The sequence below is a fragment of the Colletotrichum godetiae genome (assembly GCF_030913485.1).
Source record: "Colletotrichum godetiae strain CBS 193.32 chromosome Unknown BDP55scaffold_1, whole genome shotgun sequence".
NCBI lineage: Eukaryota > Fungi > Ascomycota > Sordariomycetes > Glomerellales > Glomerellaceae > Colletotrichum > Colletotrichum godetiae.
This window is the reverse complement of record NW_026851249.1, coordinates 1,973,173-1,987,831: the sequence shown is the minus strand read 5'-3', so window position 1 is coordinate 1,987,831 and position 14,659 is coordinate 1,973,173. Positions and strand designations below refer to the sequence as shown.

Below are 14,659 nucleotides of genomic sequence, written 5' to 3'. Positions count from 1 at the left end.
TGATAGCCTGCCTCCGGGTTGAAGCCTCCTTTCCGATCCGTGTGTGCGTTGACCGAATCGGTTCTGCGTATGGCTGACGGATTGTTGTCGCGGGAAGGGGGGTAATTCTTTGCTCAATTAAGCCTACTCTGGTTCTAGGGGTCAGAGGGGTACGACTTCGGAGAGCGTATTGGATATGATCATTAGTCCATTGGACGGACAGGATAAGAAATGGTTAAGGAGACGAAGGAAACGGAAGTGTAAGAATACGGGTGGTAGTTGAACGAAAGTTTAGGATTACTTTGGAGAATTAGAGGAAATTCGAGGAATGAAGGCATTCGAGAGACCACAGCAAAAGGGTAATTTCAACGAGAGTGGGAAGCGTGGATATGCATGTCAGCATAGCTGAGGACATGGGTGGGCAGGGAAAGTCTGTGATCCAACGTGATGGCCCTGATGGGGTTCCCGTTGCATTAGCACTTGGGGTCTTGGAGCACTTGGAGAGCACCCGCTTGGAGAGGAGGGGACAGCCTCGTCCGATGGGTGTGCTGAACGATGCAAGTGGCCAATGGGAAGGGGCCAGCACTGCCCCCCGATGGTTTGGATCCCTGCTGGAGGTGGTCCCGACTGCCCTCAGTGCCCTGTCGATGGTGCTCTCTAGCGTGGTGTTCCTTACCTCGACTGCCTGTTGTGTCTCCCACAGAATCGAGACATTGAGGGACGGCCTCCTCGGGATCCACGTCCTTGGTTCCTCGAGCTGTGAACTCTGCATCTCAACTTGTTTCGTTTTGTTGTTGATCACGTCGGAGCTCGCGTCTCTTTCCATTCTCCCTTGACCCAAGAATGCCGGGTATTGGGCGACAGTGACGCGTACCGCATAGTTTCTCTCATAATTGTCTGTCTTGGGTACCGGATTTGCATGATGATAGTCAGACTGGAGAGTGCCACGCCCAGGGCACATTTACCCACACTCTTAATCTTCCTCGAATACTGAATAGTGATGCCTTGTTTTTTTGGAGGGGCGGAGTCTGCGCATAGGTGTGCCTGTCTCTCCATCCTCTTCTCCCTGCATCGCGAAGCGGAGCGTCACACTGAGTCCATCCGCAGAGGGCTAGTCTTGGCCCCCAATCGCAGTCTGCCCTGTCTGTCTTACGGGGTGCCTCTTTCGGAACCATTGGACGTGAGCCTCGATTAATCATTGAAAGACTGGTGTTGCCTTCGTAGGGCACACTGAGAGGCTCAATGCCCGACATCCTTTGGCAACGAAATGTGAGTACTCAGCCATTTTCGCCTGCCACGAGATGCATACTGCAGCACCTTAGCAATACAACTCATCATGCGTCGTTTGCTGTGCTGTGCTGTTCGCAGAACATCGAAGCATTGTTGATGTTGTCACAGGGCCCGGCAAAACGGCAGTACGGCTGATGCTTCGAGACAGTTGTCGCCTGCTAGCCAGCCTTGCCCCTATTATTCCATGTTGACGTTTCGCGATCCCCGTTCGAGATGCGCTAAACATAGCATCCGTAAAGCGGGTGGAAAACCTCAGTATACCTACCCTACTTAGGGTACGGAGTACTTACACCTTATGTCGTAACTAGTGGAGGCGTTGCCGCTTCGTATGGAGGGAGGGATGATCCCCATACAAAGTGATATCATGGGCATGCTAAGGCCGAGGGAACAGCTCTCCAGGCAGCCATTAAGGACACCGAAAAGGTGGGAAGAGCTGAACATGAGCGACAGAATGAGTGACAGAATGGCAGTCTCCAGGAGTCCAGAAACCCAAGCATTCCCAGGTGGTCTCCACATGGCCTGACAGAACCTTTGGGGCGGTCCTGTCCCGTCGAGCCGTCGTTTTGTTCCACCTCAATGCATAGGTCCAGCTGGGGGCCTCAAGCTTGTCACCCGCACGCCAGAGGTGAGTGAGCATGGTAGCACGGCGGGGCCCACGCCGGTGCTCCGTGTTTGTCTGCTTGCTTGCTGTTGCTGCTGCTGCTGGCCACCAACGCACGCATTTCCCACCGGCGCCTGTGCATCTCTTCTGCTCGGCCACTGCTGCTGCGCCTCCCGGAAACCACCGTCCTTTCAATTGCCACACGGCATCGGGGCACTCGGGGGCCAAGTGGGGGTCGAGCACCCAAAAGTCGGCCTCCCCCACACTGCAGCCGACTCTCGAGACTCGAGCACGCGGACCACCACCACATCTGGGCAGCCGAACCGGCGTTTTGAACAGTCGATACCGCCAACGAGCTCTGTTAGTGAGGTTTATCTCAACTCACTCTCACCAGCTCAGTCTCTCGAGAAAGCCCTGCTATCTGTCGGAGTCGCCGGCGAACAGCTCTCGGACCCGGTCGAGGACTTGACGTCTGATGTTCTCTGACGTAATCGCAAGTTTTCGCCCGTAGACCTCCGTCGCCCATGCCGCCACGCCACGAGCGAACTTCTGAACATTACGCACATTTACCCCTCAGCTTCAAGCCAACAATCGCCAAAAAGCTGCAGCCATGCCCAATAAGCCCAATTCCCAGCATAATAGCGAGTCCGAGGTTAGATCTTGGGGATTTCCCCATGTCTTTACTTGGACCGACGGACCGTACGTGATGTCCAACTGCCTTTTTTTCACTTTCCTTTTCGCCTCTCCCAAAGGGGGAGCCGAGTACGGAGTATGCACGAACTGACGATCAAAGCTCAGGAACGCGCACTACTCCCCGCATTCGCATCGTGGTCTGACGACCCATCTGATCCTGCGTGGGAACTTTACCATCACGTACCCCAAGGACAAGAGCCCCGACAAGGTTACTTATGGCGTCGGCGACCGTATCGATGTAGACGCCGGCCGGGTGCATGAAGTCTGGATTGGCGACGAGGGCTGTACCTATGTCATTGGAGAATGAGACGATAGCTTTGGTGACCGTTTCCTGCCTCTGCGGTCCTGCCAGATGATGGCTAATCCGCGAATCCGCGAATCCATTGTGCTGTATTTTCCTTCAACACTAGCCTCTTTCAAGTTACGCAGAGTCTGGGCAGGCTTACATGTCATTTCACCTAGTTTATCATCGGAAGAGGAAGAAAAATGGCCTGCCTCAGATAGACCGTAAACTTGTGGCAGGATAGGTAGAGCTTTCCACCACAGTCCAGTTACCTAGTGTCGACATCAAACGTGAACTGGGCCGATTTGACTTTGACTGGCAAAGGAATACCCCCTCAGGTGAGATTCATGCCCAACTTAGACCTCTGAACACCCGGTCAGAGCTTTGGTCCCCTTATTTGACTGTCTAGTACCGCATTAGACGCGATTCCAGATGTCATCGTGATCAAGAAGTAAAGTGCCCCCAATGTAATCGGTCTTAATGATATCTACCATAGTCAGCTTTCAATAACAAAGTCTGGAAGAGGATGACTCCTTCGCCGTATATGATGCGCCCACGTAGCCGATTTCCCTCAAGCGTCCTATGCCTAAGGTAAGACCAACCCCGTGGAAGCAGCAATTTCATCCAGTGGTGAAGTTGGTGCTTGGGATTGGGACAAGGGCAGGATAATAGAATTTGAGCACTCGTCGTGAAAGAAACGGCTTTGAAACATGGAGAAATCCTTTGCCCGTGCGCGATGGCCTCGAAGACTGCCCCGACCCGTTCAGGGGCATGGCGATCAAAACGTTCCGGAAGGCCATGGAACCCTCTCAACCTGCTTGGCCACGAGGCGGCTTCGTCTGTTCAATGTGGCACCTGACTCGACTTCTAGGTAGGTATATCCGCACGCTTATAAGACAGGTGCATGTTGTTAAGCTTCGGCGACGGCGTCCTCGGTTTGGATTCAGGAAGAGGCCGCTTCTTCAGGGACACTAGACGTGAACATGAGGCTTGGCTATAACGATATCGATTAGACGCCGCTCCATTGTTTCTCGATTCGAGTTGATGGTGGAATACTTGTTTTACAGTTAGATCTCCCGCTTCGCTGATAGATGACAAGCGCAAACCAACCCCAAAGCTGTCTTGTTGAGTCTGTTCCCGCTTTGATAGTAGGTGAGCGATCAAAGCTCTGCAGCCCAGCAGTCCGCATCTTCAGGCTGTCCGTGAGCGCTAGGACGCCCGAATTTCGTCCATCTATCTTCATCCCATGGCCTCCTTCCCGGCTGCTGGCAGCAGTATTTGCGACAGCAAATGTCTGGCCCCAAGCATGGGTTTGGACGATGGCTCCTAGAGACTCCAAAAGGCATCGAGCCATTACCGACCTCCTGCAAGGCTTGACTCGAGACCAGACGACCGAGGTGTGTTAGTCTGCGAGGTGATGCTTGAAATCGCTCAGTCGCTGGCGAAGGGGGGAAAACTACGAAAAGGTTCAGTCCTTTGATCATGGCTAGGTTGAGAGGGAGTGTGTGCGACGAGTCGCGGACTATGTGACGTGGACCACGCTTGTGCAAGTTTCGCATGAAGTTGAGAGTTTAGTAGTATGGTCATGTTTTCTTTTTTTCCGAGTAGCCGACGTATGTAGTGCGTCGGTCAACGCTGAGGTGTCCATATCGGCCTCCATGGTATGAGGAGGCGCGTGGATCAATCTGGCCCAAACAGTAACGGCTCGCGGTGCGGGCATTTTTCAAGTTGCATGATCATCGGGCCTTATTTTATGGAGCTTGCCGTGCCGACATCTGTAATGTGCTCCGAAGCTGCTCCGAAAAGGAACACATCCCGTCGGTACTGCTTGATCATCATAGTGGCTCCGACTTCTCGTGATTCGACGGGCAACAATCGAGTGTTTGAGGAAACTGCATTATTTTGGTCCAACGGGGAGGATTCCTTCGTGTGAGTTGGCAGTATCAGACGGTGAATGGCGGTTGAACATGTACAGTCCGTTCACCGAAGAACCCATTCTCACCTAACATCCTCGACCAGGAGGAAAGACGGATAATACTCCAGAGACTAGGATCGTGCCGATAAACGCCGCCGGAAAGAATCCGTGATCCAATCTAGAAGTCTCAGTGGTGCTGCGGGCTGGTGGGGTTCGGGTCGATAGCAGACGTGATAAGTTTGAACGGCGGAAACACCGCCCTTCACACAAGCTTGTTGAGGTAGTCGATACTTCGCTGGTAGCCGTCCTTTGCTCACTCGCGAACTGCCATGGCCCTTGGAGCGCCAGAGATCCAAGGGAATACCCGTCTGCTCCTTCGGCCGAACGAGAAAGAGTCAATGGCGTGTCGCCGGGGGGGGGGGGGGGGTTCGTGCTAACGCTCGACACGAAAATTTCAGCGAGTCGAGCGGCACAAGTACCGGTCCACGCTGGTACGGACGATAGAAAGGAAGCGGAGGAGTTGCAGTGCATAGCAGCAGCGCAGTGTCTCGTTCCTCGCCACGTCCGAGGCTGGTACTCCTGAGTCCTGAGTCCTGGCTAAGCAGGCCAGGCGTGCCAGGATCTGGTTACGGCGCCTAGATAGACCAAAAAAAAAAAAAAAAAAAAAAAAGGCGCGCGCACTTTTGGCGATTGCAACCGTGCAACGCCGCTAGGATTTTGTCCGCGAAAGTGTGAGCCGTCACCCTTGCTGTCAATCCGGCCATTCGGAAAATTGTTTGTAGGAGTATGCATTCGTACGGAATACGGATAGTTGTGCAGCCATTGCAAAACGAGAATGACCAATCTCGATCATGACTGTTGCCCGTGTCATCCAGCGGGCCACGTCGTAATTCAGCGTGGGCAGCCGAGCCCGAAAACAGGGCCTCTGTGTCTGCATGACGTTCCCAACACGTGGTTTGCAAAATGGGCCGGAGCATCCTTCGTCGACATTCTCCGTTTGATGTGGAGGGACGGTAACACTGGAAACTGGCGAGGCATATTGCATCTTCGGACCATGAGCTCTGTCTGTATGATGAAAGATTGACGAGTCGTCTTTTCTCTTTTGTCTCTCGGTCTCTGTGCTCTAATTGAGGAAGCAGCCAGAGTAGGAAGGGCAATTTCGCATGCCCCTGAACCTTGTTCGTCGGGGCAAAACACCAGAGCTAATTCAAAGTGGGGGAGATTGCCCGCCCTTGGTGTCTGGTGAGAGACCGTGAGACTATCTTGGGCGGGGATCAGGTTCTCCATCCCAGACTATTCGTCCACCGCCCGTATCGCAGGACCATTGGGGCTATCTTGTCTCGGTGTCTTGGGAGTTGCCGAATATGAGAGACAGAGTGCGAATGTCTCGGTCATCTGAGCAGAACAGAAGGGTGTTGGTGTACCAAATAGAGTGCTTCGATGCAGGCAGCGAATACGCTGCTTGACCCTCGTCTGAATGTCGACACCTAATTCCCCAAGTTTTGACTGCTATCGCAAGCGACACTACGGAGTAGGGCGAGAGTGACGACTCACGAGCCGGTGTCGGGGAGTGGGTGGTCTCAGATAGCGTTGTCCGACGTTGAAAGAGTGGCTGTTGGCGGCCGATGATCGACGACGGGCATCCCTTCGCATGCACGAACTGCATCGGGGATGTTGGAGAGTGGTGCTGGCCTGACCAAGCATGTTGCCTGAGTTGCGACGGAGCCGGGTATGATTGATGAGGATATGCTGGTCTTAGCAACTTCCGATTGACCCATCAAGTCAAGTGGCACAATCTGAAACGGGCACACTTTCTAAGAAGATCTGAGCCTCAGACGAGGGATATGGCATGCCGCACGAGGGATACTGCCACACTGCTGCTTACACTAGCGCTGCGTAAGGAATTCGTCAAGGTTGGGTTAAGTTCCATAGTGGTTGAGAGGGAGATGCATGCCGCGCAAGAGGGACAAGACAACCCGGACTGGGCTGAGATGGGACTACCTTACCTACCAGAGATGAACAGTTGACTTGTCGTGCTTGTCCACGGACACGCAAAGGACGTCAAGAGGAGTGAGTCTCCGTAGCAGCCAGCGTCTGTCTCTTGCTCTTGGTCTCCGTCTCTCCATGGTTGAGGGGAAGCATCCTTGTTGGCACCTGGCCATTGTAAGAGGTTGGCGTCGCAACCCCCGTACCCCGTAGGCCCGTACGAAAACGAGGGCACGGAAAGATGGCAAATGACCGGGCCAACTAACGCAAGATCTAGTATTGGTATGCTGCATCAAGGCAAAAAGGTAGCCGAGCCTCGATCCAGGCAGTTCTTATGTGATGTGATAGACAGCAGTTTGGAAGCGAGTCGGCATCGGAGGAATAGGTAGTAGATGTGATGGATGGGCTGGGAGGAAATGTCCGACCTTGGAAGAAGAGAACCCAAGGTGCCTGCCAGTTTGGTCACTGGACAATGGAAGCGAACCAGAGTGAAGAGCAATCTGGGCGAGGCAGGAACTCGATGGTAAGGTAAGGTGAGGTAGGCACGCAAGGAAGGATGAGGTTACGTTTAGAAGCACCTGCCTCAGCAACGTGGACATGGCACGCCACACACCGCATGTCACGACGAGCACCGGCAGGAGCAAGCAAGGTGTTTGGAGGAAGGCAGCTCGCACAAAACCAGGAACAGGAAGGAGCAGGAACAGGAACAGAAACAGCACCTCACGAGGGAGGCAGGAGCTTTGCAACGTGGTGGCTTGATCTAGAATTTGCCCATGTAAGCGGGGGAAAGAGCTTCTCTCCGCATTTGCCTACCGACACCTTGTCTACCAACCTTTTCGACTTTCTTCTTCTCTTGAATTCAATGTACTTGTTCCAATGCGGCTTCTTCAAAGACCTGAGACTGAAAATTGGAAAGAGAAACCCCCAGAATGGTGGCATGGCTGCATGTCCACTCAGTGACGGAGGTACATATCCGGCACTTGGGCCTTGATTTGCGCCTTCATCAAGTAACAAGGCCCATCTAGAATACCAGCCGGCATATGCCTCAGCTCAGATAACGACGCAGATAGCCTAGCTCGCGCCTTCACAGCTTGTCTACTGGACAATAGGATAGCTATGGCCACGAGAGATCACCACCCATTGCTGCCAGCTGGGCCTCTACTGCATGACAAGACGTCCTTCCGGGTCCCTAGCGGGCGGGAATCCACGAGAGACAGCTTACAATTTGGTAGCCCGAGCGATTGGCTTCCCGCTAAAAACAAGCCCAAGACGCCGTTCAGAGCAAGTCTGACGCCCCCAAATTCCCCATCCAAGCGGACCAAGTTTTTGAGATTGGGAGAATGGAAGCCTTGACAAGTTGAGAGGTACCTCTTGCCTCGTACGCCTCAGCAAGAAGAAGAATCCGTACCCGAGTACCTACCTGCCCACCTACATCCCATGAGAAGCCACGACGGGACAACCTTGGGCCTCATGGCGTGCGAAGCGGGCAAGCGGGGTCGACCCGGTTCTGGGATCCCGAGCTGGCTTGAAGGCGCCAAAGACGGGCAAGTGCCAGCCACTATGCAATTCAAGTGCTAGTTTCCTGTCTTCTCGTCTCAAAACGAACAGCTCATCAGCAACCACCAACGTGAACTGAAATGGTGATGACGACGAAGAGATGCACATTCCCAAGAACCAGGGTCTCTGCAGCAATGGCTAAAGCTTGCGATTCTCTCTATCGACGTCAACCTTGGCAGCTTAGGTACATCGTACGGATGTACGGATAATCATCGCAGGACAAGACAGAACCCCGATCCAGGCGTCACGTCGTCGATTAAACTCCAATCAACTCTACCGGATGCATCATCCACATGCGTCCGAGCCACAAGTGCCACACTCCCTCGTGCCGTGTTGGTTGTCCGTCCCTCTCTCTGTTCACTTACACTGACACTCCCTCCAGCTGAGCTTTTGCTTCTTGAGTTACCTACCCGCCCTAGCGCATCAAAGACATGGAATGACGCCTTGCCAGTCTTCTCGCATCATTCTCACCTCATATCCCATCTGCACTCTGTTCGTCGTGCCCGTTCCGCCCGTCTGCCTGCTGCATCTCGGACGCTCCTAATCAAACCCCACCCTAGCCTCGCTTGGTCAACCCGACCTGTGTCAGATCATTCCAGTCCGGATAGATCATTATTACAGCTTTCGTCCGCAGCGGAGGGGCTAGAGAGGGGCAGAGTATCCGTATTTACTACTGCGTCTGCATATTACAGCACAGCCAGCGGCGCAAAAGCCTTTCAGCAGACACAAAGACAGCTTCTCCGTGGACCGGACTGGACGGACGGCCGTGGCTGACTCCAGATAACAGGTACGGGTACGGAGTACTGCAATCGCAGTCTCCAAGACGCCGGACTGGTAAACGTTTTGCTGGTTGGACAAAACACCACTCAAAGATGGGGGGCTTGTGGATAGAGGCTGGACGCCCGGCGTGGAGTCTTTTCAACCGCAGGACAAGGGCAGTCTTTAGTCTCGTCTCCGCCAAGGTTGTAATACCCAGGCCCCGGCCAGACCGCAAAATGGCATCAATCAGACGAAATACCATACCTAATCATCCTCCATCCCGTCTGGATGTCCATCCACCATGGACCATCCACCATCTTGAACCGGGCCGCGCCCACAAGAAGAACTGTCACCGGTACACGGTACCTTTGGCTTCTTTTGCTGGTCTTGGTTTGGTCTCCCCTCACCTTAACCTTCACCTTACCTCAGCCATCCGGCATCGCCAATCATCGTCTCGTTCTGTTGGACTCTTGTGTCTCGCCTCCGCCTTTGCTGGGTCCTCGATGCAACTTGATGCCGCTACACCCTTGCGGATAGCCGTCCGACACCACTTGGCACTCTCCCTCCCTACCACACCAACGCACCTCTTCATCCACGTTCCGCCGGCCAAGACGCATGCCACTACAGCCCTGCATGGGCCAACAACGAGCCAGTCTTGGAACTTGGAACAGCCCTGCCCATTCGCTGCCGCAGGCGGTACTCTACCCTTTTCCGCCGTGCCCCAACCCACCTTGCGCGTCTCAAACCATGTACGTCGTCACCGTCAGTTCCACCTCCTGGTTTCCTGTCGGTGTCCATGTCCATTTCTCAGATGCCATCTGAGGCCCATTCCTGCTGCACTCGCACCGGCCCTTGACCGTCGCTGTCCGTCCAATACTCCCCAGACAGACACCTGTTCCCGCATACGAATGCCTGCCGCTGCTGTATAATCCTGCACAACTCGCCACTGACCCCGGCAACTGACTCTGTTAACAGACCAGGCATTCCCTTATGTGGAGTTGGCAAAATCGATAGACGCTTCGCTCGGTCTGGTCCGGTGGTAAATGCTCAGATCCATGCCACCTCTTCTTTAATTGCGCCTATCCCACCATTTACCACCGCCTTTCTCTCTTCGTGCTGGTCTCCGGTGGTGATCTATTAGACTCCTCGAGCCTCCCCCTTTTCCTTATTCACCTCACTGCTTGCGCCTGTCCATTGTCGCCTCAAGTTTTTCTGCTTGGTACGGAGCATTGTACGGAGCACAGCTCACAAAGTGTCGACAAATATCAGACCATCTCTCCATCCTCACTCACCACCGCAGAGAGTACTTCGAGGGCCACCCAACCTTTCTAGAACTCAATACCCACGAAGTAACGTCGATAATTCCAGAACGATTCGCGCGGCATGGCAGTTTCAACAGTGCCATCGTAACCAAATTCCCATCGGCTGGCCGTTTTCGAGTACCGCCATCCGCATCCCATTCCACCTCGAGGCGATTACCCGACTGCAAACCTTTGCCATCTGGTTGAGTACTAGGGGACCATCAAAATCCCACACTCCAACGTCAAGATGGGTAATGCACAATCTACCGAGACGCTCCATGATTCACATGTGCAAGGTGGAAGCAGCAACAAGAAGTCACCTCACAAATTATCAAAACCTAGAGTCGGCAATCATGCCTCTCAAACACCCCAATTACCGGCCCCCAGCCAACTAAGCATACAACGTGCTGCATCCGCTAGTCTGCCACCCTCTCGATCCAATTCGCGACTTATGCCCGAGCAAGCTTCGCCTGCACCATCACCGATTTCCGCACCCGCTGGATCCCAGCTTGGCGCAGTCGCCCGAGCACCCAGCACGTCTTCCATGGCGGAACCAGAAGCGAAACCTGCGAGGGATTGGAAGCGCAGAGCGAGCTTGTTTAGATCAAAGAGTTCTCAAGAGCCGAGGAGGCAGAAACGCAGGGAAAGTATGGTGCTGAGCCCGCCTGTTCCAGACAGAATGTCGAGGGCAAACTCAATGACCTGGGAGAGTCAGCAGGAGATGGACACTTCCAGGCAATTACAAGTTGAAAGGTATGAGCAAACCCCTCAGCATTTTTCTTCACAACCACTGACCAACCGTGACTTAGCTGGCATGTTCCCGGGAATCGCCAGTCCATCAACTACAACCTCATGTCATACGAATCGAGAAGGCTTCTCAACCTCAACGAAGATCTCACCGCATGCGAAGAAAACTCCATGGTGTCTGAAAGCAAGTTCGAGGTATCAGCGAATACTTGGAAAAGTTCACATCCGCTGCAGCCACAGCCAGCCGTTGCACAATCAGTCAGCGCACAGTTGCCCCTCCCTCGAGCCAATTCAGACCTGGCATTGTATGCACCCGTACGGCGACGTTCCATGATCCAAACTCCAGGTCTTGCGACCCGGATGCCATCAGAATACCCTTCATCTAGACGGTCGAGCGTGCGACACAGTATGCCTACCACGCCGGCAGGAGGGCGGTCGCGAATGAACTCATTATCGATCGACTCGAGCGCATATCCGATCCCGACGTTGGAAGAATACGTCGCTGAGCGATTCGCCTCGGAGCCCGAGTATCTATGTGAACCAGTGGTAGAACCTGTCGAAAGAGCCTTGACCCCTTCTGATATGGATTATCGGCCGCTTGGGGCCATGAAGTTTGGCTCGCTGCGGATCACGAACGGAGAGGCCAGCCCGCTTCCGAGCCCGGACTTTGAACCAGCTGTTCAGGTCAGCATAGCGGAAAAGTCACAGATGGTTGCTATTGAGGAGTATTTCAGGCACGAGAACGGATCGGGCGGGACGGGCTTTGAGAGCAAGGAAGTCGAAATCACGGTCTCAACAGTGCAAGCCAGTGCTACTTCGCAGACGCTCAGTCCGATCAAGACTTCGGTTCCAAGGGCGGAATCGCAGAGGCGTCGGTCAACTTCGTTAGTAGTCTCCCTTGCCAATTCGTGCAGACGGCGCCATGTTGTGTAAGGCACCATGAGACGGCTCACGCTGACTCAAATATAGGCCACTCAGTCCAGAGTTGAAAATATCATCCAAGCACACAGCTATGGAAGACGACCTTTTCGCGGAAGAAGATGAAGATGTGCAAATGGAGTACTCTGCCGAGGTTCTGACGGTCAGAAATGACCCGAACGCAAAGCCAAGTCTCGAGCAACTGAAAGCGGACCAGTCTCAGAAACATTCCCGAGCAATTGTTCGCGCCGACAGTGGAGTCGTTGCTAGCCCGACCACCGAGCACCAGCCCAAACCGCTCTCCAAGGCCGATTCCGGCTACAGTTCGAATGTCTCGCTGAGGTCGTTCCATGCCAAGCAACCTTCTGCAGGCAGCCGCCCAAGTGGCCGTGCCGCATCGGAGGATTCGAGCGATGAGCTGTCAGACTCAGCCGCATCCCCGACTGTAGTCGTCAGCGGCGGCAGGTTGCAACTCAGTGTTATTAATGCTGACAACCGCCCCGTTGATCCTCCACAATCTTCCCCCTCCGTTCCTCCGTCCCTGCCTCCGAAAGACATTTTCCTCGTCTCTCCGACTAGTAGCAACACAATGACGGTTACATCGCCCAAGTTCTTCTTCAACCTCAGCGCCGGTCATTCCTTCCGCAAGGACCGAAAGTCCCCGGCGCTGATTGACAGCACTCAAACGATCGAACATGGCCCCGCTTCTCCGGCGGGCGTTCGATCACCCGGGGCTACATCCGAAAAGTCCAATTCTTCATTGAGCATTGGCAACGGCTTGCAAAAACCTGGCAAATTGCAAAGACTTCTCAGCGGATCTGGAATGCGAGGCCCTCCGGCCGTTCACACAACGCATCCGTCCGACAAAGAGATTCCCTCGGTACCCCAGGATGTTCAGTCAAAGCTTGAGGAGCATTCTGGCCTGTTTCCCATCACAACCAAGCGTTTGACTTTACGTGCGCAAGCCAGCAAAGAGACTCTCAAGACGATTTTCAGTGTAGGAAGTTTCGATGCCGGTCATGCCGAGGACAAGCGCAGCTCCGTCCTCCTGGTCGACGCGCCTCAGGCCGTAAGGGATGTGATGGCAGAAACTTCTGGACCATATGAAAAGCCCAAGTCACCCTACCGCCGCTCTTTCCAGGCCATGCCGGCCTCATTCGCTCAGGCCGCCGTTTCTGTCATGCCACGACGTTCTATCCACCGCAAGCCAGTGCCTTCTGGCGGCGTGAGCAAGGCCGAGTTTGTCGGCGAAGCCAGAGCCGACGAGATCCAGGTCGGCTTCGAGTCCAGGATCACGGCCATCGACAATGTCGGTGAGAGTGTTGGCAAGAGTGCCTTTGACCAAGCTTTCATGGCGCTCCCTCGGGAGCAGCCTGTTCAGGGCCAACACAGTCGCACTTTGACAATGCCGGCGCACGTGGAACGTGAGATTGGGTTGCGATTCCGTCCCACCGAGCCTCTGCCTCCGACAAACCGCCACTCTGAATTTGCGTCACAGAACCTACAGGTTCCCGAGATGTCAGTGAAGAGGAAGACTTCTCCGCCAGTCAGTCTGCATACCCGCAGCAACACCAAAAGTCCCCGAAAGCCAGTCCCAGTGCGCCCACAGTCATCCTCATCCGGCGAGGCGAGCCGAAGACAGACCTTGTCGAGGCAGAATAGTCGTGAGACTATCCACAGCTACCCATCAGCTTTGACAGGAGCATCACTCGACGACGCTCTGGCTGTGCCGCCCATTCCACCAATGAGCCCTCGCAGGGGCATGACGATGCTTGAGCAGCAATACACCAAGCGCCGTATGACGGTTGAGGACAAGTGGCGCCCTACCAATGGGTCTTTCCCCGAGTTCGGCCACCCAGTCACGCGCAGCGCCTCGATCAACCCTACGGGTCATCATCAGCAGCAGCGACAACTTCGTCATCGATCAAGCTACGACAGTTACTCGCAGCACCGGGGTCCCGTTGCACGCGGGCATCCAGCCACCAACCAGAGCCCGAGCCAAAGCGGCAGCTACTACCAGCAGCAACTCTTGAACATTCAGCAGCAACAATGGGAACAGCAACAGTACCATTCCCCTGACGCCATTCAGCCGGGCCTTGCCAGAAGCCGGAGCCGGAGCCGCAGCGTTCACGCCAACGGTGACCAGCCCTACCGAGTCCTTCACAGCTACAACTCGCCAGCGTACCGCAACGCCCCAATCTGGGGATGAGTCAAACTCGTTGCATACCAAGCCTGGCAGCTTATCCATCACTTCGCTTCTCAAGATGGCCAGTCCTATCATACACACACACACCATTGCTCTCTCTGAGCGTCCGATACGACATCAACCCATTTGCACCGACCGCGCAAGCTGGCGCCGATTTTATTTACAAACTTTTCTATGTACAGGCTTGCAACATACGCATTCGACGACCGGGCTAGCGAAAGCGATCGTCTTAGCATGAACCTTGCGATTTACAGACTTCTGCAAAGAGGCGAAAATTTCCGCCGTTTTTCTTTGATACGCACACATACACAACCTCGGATATACCCAATGGTAAAAACAACACGGCCTGATGAAACACGGATAAACGGGCCAATGAACTTTCTTATACCCAGCACCGAGACAAGAAGGGGGGTTCTTCTTTCAT

The 14,659-nt window shown here is 54.3% G+C and overlaps 3 protein-coding genes across 3 annotated transcripts; 2 read left to right on the top strand and 1 right to left on the bottom strand.

Annotated features, from left to right (window-relative positions):
- Positions 1-133: 133 nt before the first annotated feature.
- On the bottom strand, positions 134-1,422 carry BDP55DRAFT_19576 (uncharacterized protein). Its single transcript, XM_060565911.1, has one exon. The coding sequence runs from the start codon at positions 938-940 to the stop codon at positions 290-292; it is 651 nt and encodes a 216-aa protein (XP_060437155.1). The 5' UTR covers positions 941-1,422; the 3' UTR covers positions 134-289.
- A 1,058-nt stretch (positions 1,423-2,480) lies between these two features.
- BDP55DRAFT_538406 (uncharacterized protein) lies at positions 2,481-2,870 on the top strand (the record flags this gene model as incomplete). Its single annotated transcript, XM_060567943.1, has 2 exons — positions 2,481-2,569; positions 2,669-2,870. The coding sequence occupies 2 exons, from the start codon at positions 2,481-2,483 to the stop codon at positions 2,868-2,870; spliced, it is 291 nt and encodes a 96-aa protein (XP_060437154.1).
- Positions 2,871-10,302: 7,432 nt separating this feature from the next.
- Positions 10,303-14,447, top strand: BDP55DRAFT_19375 (uncharacterized protein). Its single transcript, XM_060565892.1, has 3 exons — positions 10,303-11,117; positions 11,174-11,995; positions 12,081-14,447. The coding sequence occupies exons 1-3, from the start codon at positions 10,612-10,614 to the stop codon at positions 14,236-14,238; spliced, it is 3,486 nt and encodes a 1,161-aa protein (XP_060437153.1). The 5' UTR covers positions 10,303-10,611; the 3' UTR covers positions 14,239-14,447.
- The last annotated feature ends 212 nt before the right edge of the window (positions 14,448-14,659 follow it).

Bases quoted from the DNA above. Each gene is read 5' to 3' on its own strand.
- BDP55DRAFT_19375 (XM_060565892.1), top strand. From the start codon at position 10,612: ATGGGTAATGCACAATCTACCGAGACGCTCCATGATTCACATGTGCAA. The intron at 11,118-11,173 runs GTATGAGCAAAC...ACCGTGACTTAG, and splicing joins AGGCAATTACAAGTTGAAAG to CTGGCATGTTCCCGGGAATC. The intron at 11,996-12,080 runs GTTAGTAGTCTC...ACTCAAATATAG, and splicing joins CAGAGGCGTCGGTCAACTTC to GCCACTCAGTCCAGAGTTGA.
- BDP55DRAFT_19576 (XM_060565911.1), bottom strand. From the start codon at position 940: ATGTGCCCTGGGCGTGGCACTCTCCAGTCTGACTATCATCATGCAAAT.